At 36.7% G+C, this 12,500-nt stretch overlaps 1 protein-coding gene across 1 annotated transcript in view; it reads right to left on the reverse strand.

Annotated features, from left to right (window-relative positions):
- Window positions 1-12,500, reverse strand: part of pappa2 (pappalysin 2) — a 58,258-nt gene that overhangs the window by 11,636 nt on the left and 34,122 nt on the right. The window contains exons 11-20 of the mRNA XM_079612613.1: window positions 11,355-11,548; window positions 11,097-11,210; window positions 9,124-9,259; window positions 8,851-9,025; window positions 8,159-8,321; window positions 7,277-7,454; window positions 4,489-4,702; window positions 1,639-1,807; window positions 1,423-1,555; window positions 870-979 (exon numbers count right to left, since the gene is read on the reverse strand). Of these exons, the coding sequence (XP_079468739.1) occupies window positions 870-979; window positions 1,423-1,555; window positions 1,639-1,807; window positions 4,489-4,702; window positions 7,277-7,454; window positions 8,159-8,321; window positions 8,851-9,025; window positions 9,124-9,259; window positions 11,097-11,210; window positions 11,355-11,548 (1,586 nt within the window). The remainder of the gene's footprint in view (window positions 1-869; window positions 980-1,422; window positions 1,556-1,638; window positions 1,808-4,488; window positions 4,703-7,276; window positions 7,455-8,158; window positions 8,322-8,850; window positions 9,026-9,123; window positions 9,260-11,096; window positions 11,211-11,354; window positions 11,549-12,500) is intronic.

The raw sequence follows: 12,500 nt of genomic DNA on the forward strand, positions 1-12,500 counted from the left end.
AATAACTCAATTCCAATTTTGTGTCCAAAGTATTCAGTCTTGTAGCTCCTCTACCTCTTAGAGCCAAATAATGTCCCCCTCTTACATTTGATACATGTTAAACACACATCATGCCATGAGGGTCAGCCTTGACTACATTTACAAGGCTAATTGCAAAAACATTTTGTGTGGGGTTTGAATTAGTGGACAAAGACAACTTGCTCCTTAACATACATCATGTGGACAATTTTCCACTTTCTTAAATCACATCCAAGAATGCTGTTGACTATGACATCTATCCATCTATCCATCTATCTATCTATCTATCTATCTATCTATCTATCTATCTATCTATCTATCTATCTATCTATCTATCTATCTATCTATCTATATATCTATCAATCTATCTATCCATCTATCTATCTATCTGTCTATTAGCTTACAAAAGTACAATAAAGACTAGGATCTTTCAAACAATAGGGTAACACTTCACAATAATGTTCAATCCGTTATTATAATAATGCATTATAATGCAAACTAACAATGAACATTTTTACAGCATTTACCAATCTAACTTGATGTTAAATATGTAAATATTTATTTTCATAAAAATATTTTAAAAATATTTATAAATATTTCATTTTTATGTATGTATAAATATACTACTGTTAATTGCTAATTCACGTTAATATAATTTAGATTGATACAAAAATGTATTAGTGTATATTGGCTAAAATTGGCTTAAATTAAATTAATAAATTATAATTAGTAAATATGGTTTGGACTTTATAAAGATTGCATTAAGTCTTGAACTTGGAGTTTGGTTAGAGTGCAAGAACAGCCAATGATATCAAATAACAATTTGTGGCAAACTGGCCCGACCACCTCACCTGAACCATGCTGGGAAGCATCCAATGCTCTACTGTATCAGCACTGGAGCCATTGCCTAACACCACAGGGTCACTCAAGGCCACAATGCATGTTGGGTAACAGACTGCACCTGTCATGACACAAAGCGAGCTTTGCTTTAACCATCATTTGCATCTGTTGAATTTATTCATGTGAGCACATGAATAGCCAAGCTCCAGACTAGTCATCCATAGTTGAACAGCTTGGCAGGTTGGCACTCAAATGTATCCTTCCTGCAACTGTCTGTGGTCTAGCGGCTCGGGTTTGTCTAGACTGCGTATTAGAAAGGATAAATGCAGTGGCCTAAATATATAACCAAATAAAAACAATATTTTCAAAATACAATGCAGAAGAAGATGCATAGTAATATATGTTCAGACAAATAACTGAGATTATTTAGAAATCGGATTTCTTAGACAAAAAAAAAAAGTTTTCTTATAAATCTGCTGACTAGTCATTTCCATAGCTTAAAAATGTAACTTTGATCTGATAACCAAATTGGCAAGTGAGCAAATTTTCTTGCCAGATCCTTACCCACGTCAAAGCCCTCCTCACAGATGTATTCCACCAGGTTAACGTCAACAGGAGCCTGGCATGATCCTTCTATCTTCTTACACATAGTGAAGTCCTCAGTCCATCTGCCGTCTTTGATGCATCGAATGCTGGACTACGGGGACAAAAAAAATGTGTGTTTCATGACTGTAGAGTTTATGAATACATATAGAGTTGGCCTACAAAGTGCTACAATACCCTTTCTGTTGGATCGGGACACTGTAGGGTGCAGATGCTATCAAAGTCCAAATTGTTGGTGCAGGTGTACATGCCCTCAAACATCGGTGGAAGAGAAGGGCATGTGACAGGTGAACAGCTGCCCTCTTGCCAAGTCCCACCCTCCAAACACTCCGACCTCAGAAACTTCCTGAGAAAAGCAAGTCATTGGCATGAAGGAGGGGTAAAACAGTCTCTCACACACACCTTTACAGCATAATGGCAGTACCAAATTATTCCTTTGGCTGTGTTTCCAAGGCCTACACTACTAGATTTATAAAAGTTTTTTTAAAGATGTCTCTTTTTATTCCTGTGATGGCAGAGCTGAATTTCCAGCAGCCATTATTCCAGTCTTCAGTGTCACATGGTCTTTCACAAATCATTCTAGTATGCTGATTTGATGCTCAAGAAACCTTTCTTTTTGTTATCAATCTTGTAATATGTTGTGTTTATGTGGAATACTTGATACATTTTTTCAAGATTGTTTGATTAAATAGAAAGTTAAAAATAACAGCATTTATTGTATTGTTTTTGTAACAATTGTTTGACTGTAATGTCACTTTCGAGCAATATACATGCTTGCACAATAAAATAATAATTGTTGAATCATTTTTAAAAAAAGTACATGGCCACCTGTCTTCAGCAGCATCCTATCCTATCTTGACTACAGTACATGTGATGCTTGCATGTCGCTAAGCAGTTAACGCACAAATATTTGTTTAAATCGTGCCTTTTAAAATAAACTGAACTGTAAATATTACAGTTTTCTTGGATCATCAAGATAGTCATGTAGTCAATATAAGCAGTTTACTCTGTCAGTATTTTCAGATGTAAACTATAGCTAAGATTTTGATGACAATGACTGAAAACGGATAAGACTGCACTTTATCTTTATGACATATACATTTCAACAGTACGCATTCATCTATGTGGGATATTAATTGCAAGAGACTAGGCAGGATTCAGTTACACTTTTACTGTTGGTCTGTCAACAAATTAAAGTACAATGTCATTGCTATGAAGAAAGAGACAAGACTACACACACACACGTACACATATACTGTGTGTGTGTGTGTGTGTGTGTGTGTGTGTGTGTGTGTGTGTGTGTGGTCTTGTCTTTTTCTTTGTGTGTTTGTATTATTATGTCTCTATAAAGTATATTAGTGTATAATGTAAAATGCAAGTGGACTACTGTAATATAGCATAACAAGTATACAGTGTTACAGTATAGTGAAGATTACAAACGTTTGATTCTGAGTATTGATTCTCCCAACATTCGGCTGCACCGTTCGCACTTGTCTACAATCTGGGCATCTTCTACCTCTTCCACGGTTTTGCCTCCACCATGCATCCTTGCTCACCTTCTTCTTTCTGGCTGTTTACCCTGTTTGTTTCCTTGTTGTTCTTCCATTGTCAGAGTTTGTAACACTGTGTTGTGCTCTATATATGCTTGCCAAATGAAGCTTTATGAGTTGCACCTCTCAGCTATTTTAGAGAACTGGTTGATCATTGGTTGATCTAGTCCTTTACTTTTCCCTTACATTTACATTAGTGAAACTTACACAAAAAAAATCCACAATTCCACAATTCAGGACACATTTACAAAAAAAAAAAAGTCTAATAGAAATGTATAAAAAATATGCTTGACAGTTTATGAACTAGTTAAACCATTCTGCATTTAATGAGTTATGCAAGTAACTCTAGATGTTTTGAGGGGTAAGACTATTCAACATAGAACCAGTACAATACATTTTGATCAACATGGCATAAGCTATTAATAATGTAGGAAACAGCTGACAATTGAACATGTTCAATTAACTGAATGTACCAAAGCATTTGCAATTTGTTCAAAAGAATGAAAAATGTATCAGCACAAGATTAGATGATGTGGAGGTTGAACAAGTGGTATTGAGAATGTCAGTTGTGATCCGAGAAATGCACCAAAGCAAATGAGAAAAACTGTAATCATTTTCGGTACTTAATACTGAATCATACTTTTGTTGTTTACAAAAAGCTTTCATTTTGTGAATACACATTTGATGCCTCAAAAAGCTCTATAGATAGATGAATAAAACCGGTACCGTAAGAACACTGTGAAATTTAAATTGTAGGATCTCAATCTGCTTCTGGTGTGAATTTTCGCACAACACAAATTCAGCAATGACTATGTTTCTTGAATGACATTCCCCTCCACCCACAGGTGATTTATTCAAACCCATGTGACAAACCATCTGGTACGACTAAATAGCCAGTAAACCCTGAAGAAATAAATTGGGGTGTAGTGTTCATTGAGAAAGATCATACGGAAGCACAGGCTAAAACTACCTTGATAATAGCATAACACCTTTCTTTAGACTGTCATAAACCATTTTCTGAACCTTCATAATGAAATGCCTTTTAGAGCAAACATGCCAATGGTCTTAATAAACAGGATCATTTAAATGGCTTTATGAGACACGTTGGCTATCGCTTCTGGTATTAATGTCCAATTAAAAGCAGTTAAAAGACACAGAGGTATTTTACCAGCCATTTTAATAACTCATAAACACGAGGCAGGTGCAAACGCTAGTCCCCTCAGATGTGCTAAAATATGCTATATGCTATAGCTTGATTGGATGGAATACCAAAACAACACGCCATCAGACCATTCATCAAAGTACACTGCTGACTCCATCGCTGAAAGATATTTGGAAACACATGGAGTGAGATTTTGATCTTATTAGAACCATGTGAGCAAACTAGACGCTGGAAACAGATATTTTCCCTTCAAAATTTGTCAACACAGTAACCTATGCCTAAAGATCAGATCAAAATGAACAGGATGCAACTCACTTTCTTGGCTTTTTGTTGAGAGTGCCAGTGATGTAATAGCCCGGGTTGCATTTGTAGCGGCACACAGTGCCCACATCATGCCTGCCTCCACGACACTGAGGAACTAGTAGCGTGGCATTGGGTATGGAAGGTGGATCCGGGCACTCAATCTTGCAGTAAGCCTCTGGGTATGACCATAGTCCATCCTCAAGACAAACCAATGTGTCACTTTCACCTGAAAAACAGACTCTGATAAGAAAACTGCATTAAAATGGAACAATCACTGTCTTCTCTAAGACCATCAGTAGCTAATTGGCCGAGCTCTCTTCGAAAGTAGGAGAGAGTCAGTTCTATTATTTCTGGGAGTACACAGCTTAATCATTTTATAAAAGATTATGCTAAATAAAATGTATCTTTTTTATCATTCTTTTATTGAAGTTTTTTTGAAATACTTTATTCTTTACATGAGGACAGTTGTACCACCCATACACTTTATTAAAGCATGTTTATCATAGAAGAGGTGTATTAAAATGATTTTATGAAAAAAAAAAATTATAATGCATAATAAATTAACAAATAGGACAAAAAAAAAATGTAGCTTCACAACGACTTTCATTGAGCTTGGAATTATACCTTTTTGTAGGTCTAAATATTTTCCAGTTATATGAAAAGTCATATATTTAAAAAGCATTATGTTTCTATTAACTCAGAAGAGAAGTAGTGGACTAAATTTAAACAAAAATGCCTTATGTGCACATGGTCCATTGGCACCTATAAGGCCCATGTGATATAGGACTCTCTTATTGTACTATTATAGTAACATATAATTATATTTTAAAGTTAAAGTTCTAAAGCAATTTTATTGGTCAATAAAATATAATGATACCATTGCAACGCTTTTAAGGTGTCTGCCTACTTTGTAGCCATGATTAAATTTAGCAATACACCAAAAATGGCTGCGAACTGCATACATGAAAAGTTTTCCAACATACATGAAAAGTTCCAGCTTGCGCTACTCCAAAAGAAAAGGGAGGCTCTCACTAGGTACATAAATCACTGCATTACTGTTGTGTGCTTCAATTAATGTCAAGTTATGAATAGATTTCAAACAACTCCCAAAGGAGCAATACAGCCCATCACTGTTACACACTACAGTACAAGAACCTTGCCATCAAGACCAATAAGCATAGCTACTCAGTGAGGCAATGTTCTGGATCTTCTAGTGAAGCCACTGTCCACAGACTGCACTCCCTGCCAAAGAAATAATTTGGGCCGATTCATCAAAGGCCTGCATTAAAAACAAATAGTGAAAGTGTAAGGACCTCGACCCCTGAGCCACCTTGCCCTAGCATGGCTCCGGCTACCCATGATGAAGGGGCGAGAAGGTCAGGTGCCACCCTGCTCTACGCTGCCTGAAATGAGCTCTCTGGGGGATTCAGTAGTATGGGATGAAATGCACTCTTGTTCTCGCCTGTTTCCTATCTCCACCTGTGTGCTGTTCTCCTGCAGCTCAGGACTACTTTCCTATTTACACAGCCAGGAAAGAGGAACCCCAGCCAGACCGATGCAAAGTTCCTGAATGAGTGCAAGAGCAACACTGACACACAAATGAGTATGCTGTGTGCATATATAAGCACACACAAACGACAACAAAACATCGAAATATTTAGCTTTTTAGTGTTTAAAAAAAAGAAGTTAAAAAATCTTGGAAACATGACTGATTGGGGTTTTCTTAACATATGCACTTCTTTGACTACCATTGTGGCTTCTCGTGATCTGTATCATGCACAGCTTTAAATAACTATTTACCTCTAAATGAGAGAACATCATGCAGCATAAAGATGTTTCATTTTTGTTTATGCATAAATACCATTTTACACATTAACCATAATAGCTGTGACAATCAACACACACATCAATAATGTAAAAAAGAGCTCTGAATACCACATCATGCCAAAAAAGAGATGCAATCAACGATAGTATAAAATGAAAAGAGCAAACATTAAAACAATAATCTTTAAGAATAATAAAAAATAATATAATATCTAATGTAACACTTTACAATAAAGTTTTGTTTGTTAACATTAGTCAATGTATTAAATAACATAAACAAACAATGAGCAATACATTTGTTATATTTATTCATCTTTGTTAACGTTAGTTAATAAAAATACAGCTGTTCGTTGTTTGATAGTTCGCAGTGGATACAACTTTTGATTTTAATAATGTATTAGTAAATGTTGAAATTAACATTAAAAATATTAATAAAAAAGTACTGGTAAGTACTGTACAGTTAATTATTAGTTCATGTTAACTAATGTAGTTAACTAATGTTAACTAATATCATATAATATATCGTATCATGCCCAACTACCTTAACAGAGTTGCCTGGAAAACACTTTCATATTGAGCTATGTAATTTATACATGCAGCAATGCATGCTGGGAATATGAAAGTAACACTGTAAGTAGCAACAATGCTTAATATGAGTTTTCCAGGCAACTCTGTTAAGTTAGGTGGGCAGGACAGGCCAGGCCAGGCCATGACAGGACAGGACAGGACAGGATAGGATAGGATAGGATAGGATAGGATTAATTACCAGTAAAAGGACCTTAGGAATGCTCATAAGTACAATTAATAGTTGGATTTGTTTTAGAAACACACAAGAACACAAGTGTTATTGACTTACAGTCTTATTATTTTAGAAAGAAAGGAAGCCCAAGGTCTCTCAGAAACTGACACATGCACTGAATGTAAATGGGTCCAAAAACCCTCAGGTCTCACACTGTAGTCTAGTTCCCATCCTCACCTTGCAGGATCGCCGGGGCGTTACAGGAAAAGCTGCACTGCTTGCCGAATGTGGTGCCCCAGGGACATGAGAAGGAGGCAAAGTAGACATGTGACTGAGGGGGTGGGCCGCAGTCCACTGGCTGACAGCCCACTACACGGTCCCAGACTCCATGCACACAAATCAGCTCCGCTTCCGTCTGAAGACAGGACGAAACAGACAGAAACACAACCACTTGTAAAGTCGTCGTTCATGACATACGTAAGATGACACAGCATCTTAAATCATTTGATGAGAAATGTTGAGTTCACAGACTTTGTAATCTCTGCAATGTGAGCACAATTCGAGACAATGACAATGTGAACATGATTTTAAGACGTTTATGTTCTCCACAGCTATGGGAATATTCTTGAAATCAATGGAAATCTACAAAAGTAGGCGACGACCTTCCTTTTAATGTTTTCAAACTGTTTCTTAATCCAAAAAAGTCAAGCTATTGATTAAACACTGTCTATATCTAATATCACCCCAAATTATCTTTGTTTGAACATGCACAGATATAAATGATGGACAGTTATGGTAGACTTTCTGAATAAGGTGTTTACATCACCCGATTAAGCCATTATTTCAAGAAATCTGAATAAGACAGCTGGCATTTGGCTGCATTAATAAAAATTGTGGGTCATGTAAACATGTTTACCTGAAGTTTACCTAACTGGAAATTACTAATCCAATTAATATCAGAATATTCTTGTTGAGATCTCTTCTCTGCAGAAAACGTCTTAATTTGTTCTCATTTAACCTTAGACCTCATTTGAGAGAGAGAGAGAGAGAGAGAGAGAGAGAGAGAGAGAGAGAGAGAGAGAGAGAGAGAGGCAGGCAGTTAACAATTCTTGTACACACTTGATGAGAAGGAAGGCCCTGGCCATGGAGAACAGTGAGTGTATATCCACGATGACAAGAAACAGAGCAGTGTTTAGAGTCTAACACTGGAGTACAGCGGACTGAAGCGTGCTCGATGCTCAGAGGGCTGCATGACTCGGTACTGCACAGCCTACGCACACATCTGAGTGAGAAAAACACATATTAAGCTTAATTATTATTGGCAGACATAGAAAGAAATCATTTCCATTGTCAAACATGAAGGATTTTTTCTATTTGTACTTGTGTATGATGTATTTGTTTATATGTCTCTGTGATGTATTATATCTTCTACTTTGTACCCTACCATTCAAACGTTTGGGGACGAGTACGTTTTTTTTTTTTTTTTTTTTTTTTTTATAATACTTTTATTAAGCAACGATGCATTACACTGATCAAAACTGACAGTAAAAACATTTATAATGTTACAAAATATTTCTATTTCAAATAAATGCTGTTTTTTTTACTTTCTATTCATAAAATAATCTTTTAAAAAATGTATTCTGGTTTCGACAAAAAATATGGAGCAGCACAACTGCTTTCAACATTGACAATAATAAGAAATAATACTTGAGCACAAAATCCAAACATTTGAACAGTAGTGAATATATTGTGTAAACGTGCAAGTATGTGTTTGTGCTTGTAAGTCGTGGGAGACCCCACCCTCAGCGCACCCGGTCAGGGCAAAGGCGCTGAAGTGACAAGATGTACGCAATGCAACCGCCAGCACCGCCACTTGAGAGGAGGAGAAGTTCAGCTGCACTGCTGAAGTCTGGTAGAACGGCACACTCAGGTTATGAGTCACATTCACCACTAGGGGGTTACGCTGACATGACAGCTCGTACGAACCTGTGGACAAGCACAGACAACATGTAAAAGGCACACAAATACTATTATGCAAAGATTACAAACGTTCCCAAACAAATTATAGATATTATATGTGTTACCAAGCATGTGTTTTTTCCCGGTGGTGTCACACAGTTCAATGGTCACTGTTTTCCTGCAATTTTCCCCATGCCAACTACCATCATAGGCGAGGTAGATAATAACAGAGGCTGCTACACCCGGTCGCTCAAATCCTACCTGCAAAAACAACGTATCAGTTTCAGTAATGCTTCTATATTCAGTGGATATATAACTTCTTGGCTAACATCATTTATTAACAGTGTGAGTGGGCATGGATAGCACATAGAAATATTAAAATATTAATAAAAAATATAGATTAATTCTGAACATGCAGTACTGTTTCAAAGTTTGGGTTGGTACGATTTTTTAATGTTTTGGAAAGAAGTATCTTATAGTTACTAAGCCTGCATTTATTTGATCAAAATACAGTCAAAACAGTAATATTGGGAAATATTATTACAATTTAAAACTGTTTTCTGTTTTACTATACTTTAAATTGTAATTTATTCTTATGATGGTGAAGCTGAATTTCAATGTCAGATGGTCCTTCATAAATCATTATGCTGATTTTGATGCTCAAAATCAAATATTTCTTATTATCAGAGTTTAAAGCAGTTGTGCGGTTTAAAGTCTGCATGAAACAGAGTTGTGATTGACTTTCTTCCCTATTGAGATGTTTATCCGAGTGAACATGATTAAATGTAGGGCAGGACATTGGGAATTGATTGGATCATTTGATTGTTGTTGCTTGATATTGCTGCCTTCTCATGTGAGTGACAGGTTGTCCCACCCACGTGTTAAGAGAAGAGATGTTGCTGCAAGGAGGGGACGTGATTTTGATTAAAGATTATGAGGGCACATTAATTAAAAGTTATATACAGTAAGTGCATGGATAAATCATTTACAATAAACAGTGAAATACTCCATCAAAAATAAGAATTGTCCATTTTCATTTCATGGGGACTGAATGATGTACTAATGATTTTGTCGAAACCCTTGTACATTTTTTAGGATTCTTTGATAAATAGAGAGAAAAGCATTTGTAATATAAATCTGTTGTAACACTATAAAAGTCTTTACTGTCACTTTTAATAATTTTAACACAAAAACCGCCAGCGGGTAAAATTTACCCATGCACACGACAACTGTTTTGATATGGTTAAAAAATGTTTTTGTCCTGTTGTTTTATGTTCAAGGCTATTTTAAGCAGGCTACATTAATCACAATGACAACATGGGATTGTAAATAACACAATTTCAGTAAAAGTCAATGACTGGGAGATATTTTATTGAAAATCAGAGGTGTGCAGTCCAGGTTCAGAAAGTAAAAGTCCTCCTCAGTATTTTGTTCCAATCACCTGGATTTGCTAATTAGCAGTTTTTCAGCCAGGAGATAGAACTAATTAGTGAAATCAGCTGGCTGAGTTCATGGCTGGAATAAACATATGGCAAGACTTTTACTTTCTGACCCCAGGACTTTACACCTCGGTTAATAAAAATCTATGTACATTTGAAAAACAGCCATTGGAAAATGTAACCCTGTGGCGGTTCTAGTGTTAATGCATCCTTTCAGAGTAAAAGTACTAATTTATTTGAAGAAAAAAAAAATAATAATAAAAAAATAAAAAAATGGATTTCCTTAATTTAACAAAACATTATTAAAAATTTACTGGAAACACAAAATGAGCATTATTTATGGACAAGGTATAAAAAAGGCCTGATATAGACCTGATTAATGGACTTTATGCACAGCTGCACTACTTCCTGAACTTTAGCCAGTTCCTTTGTTTCCTGTCTGCCATTATTGGACAAACTGATTAATCCAGATGTGCCTGACCAACAACAATAATCAGACACACCTGGATTAATCAGTTTGTCCAATAATGGTAGACAGGAAACAAAGGAGCTGGCTAAAGTTCAGGAAGTAGTGAAGCTGTGCATAAAGTCCATTTTGATCAAATAATCAGTAAAGAGTCTGTACCCTCAGCATTCGCACACTGAGCATGTGTGTGTACCTTTAGCCAGACAGACTGATCCTGAGTATAATAGCTGTTCAGATGGGCAGTGCAGGGGCTCCATGCATCATGAGCCACTACTTCATTTATGTCAAAATACTGTGACTTGCACATCTGATAAGGAAACCAAAAAAAAATATTTCATTCAGAACAATCATAAGGTTCATTTATGATGTTCAAAAGGGTCAATAGATAAATCGTTCATAACTGCGAATGACATAAACAAAGGGCTTAGCTCGAAGGGCAATATTTGTGTACCTGAGTGAGCACAGGCTCCCCGGTGACCCCAGAGGCAGGGCATCTCTGGTCCTGATGTGAGCCTGAGGCGGTGGACGCCCACTGATCATTGAACCCCTGGGGAGTGAAAAAGCCACAGTCTTGGATGCTGGAACCTCTTTCAAACTCCTCGCACACTCCATCCCCTTCAAACACGTAGCACAAGCTCGGCTGACCTGAAAGAGAGAAAAAGTAAGGGAGAGTGAACACAAACTCATCATAAGTAACAAGTAATGACTCCACTGCCAAGTTGTAATTGTGTTTTCATAGCAAGTCAGTGAGAATAGGCTTCACTTGTGTGCGAATTGAAAATAAAAGGAACGTGATTCCACTCAGACGATTAAATAAACAATCAAAACGTCGCATTGAAACGTGTGGATGATATCATTACATGTGAATGAGTTATGACAGAAGTGCACGTGAAGGTAAAAGCAGAATTAGCATGTCATTAAAGTGAATTCGTTAGAGAGGGACACGCGTGAATGACATCAGAGTCTTGCATGAGCTCTTGTCTGAGAATGCTGCAAGGTAAGAGGAAGATGACTCATTGGTGGGAACAGCTTATCAAAGGCAAGGGGCTCAAAAGGGTTCTAACAACAAATTAAAAACACAAGCATTTGATTGGCCGCCACTGCTGCAGAACAGCTGACCTAACCCACATGCCAATGCCAAAGGATTTACTTCTAAGCTTTGTTGATCTTTGCTCCCCAAATACGCTCGTGGAGATAATATATGAGAGTACCTAATGTGGCATTAGAGTAAATATCGCAAAAAAAGCCATTCCTGAATGCCCTAAATCCACAAAAATGTGGTCACAAGCAACTATGAAAACATTGGGATGTTTGAGGCATGTGAGTCAGTCGCTGCCACGACTATGGTCATGTTTGAATTAGACACTTCTCATGCTTCACGCTCACAGAAAATGCACTTTCAGTCACGAAAACAACATTGACTAAATTGGTGAACAATTTGTTTGTTTTTCCCCTGAGTCTTTCTGGATTGTCTTACTCTCACTCCAGTACATTATGTAAAAATGACATACAGTTAGATGATATAATTGTTGTGAAGATCAATTGCAGCCTACAACATGAACTTGCACCACTTTTGAATAGTGTGATGGCATAAAAC

Source organism: Phoxinus phoxinus (assembly GCF_949152265.1).
Source record: "Phoxinus phoxinus genome assembly, chromosome: 5".
Lineage (NCBI taxonomy): Eukaryota > Metazoa > Chordata > Actinopteri > Cypriniformes > Leuciscidae > Phoxinus > Phoxinus phoxinus.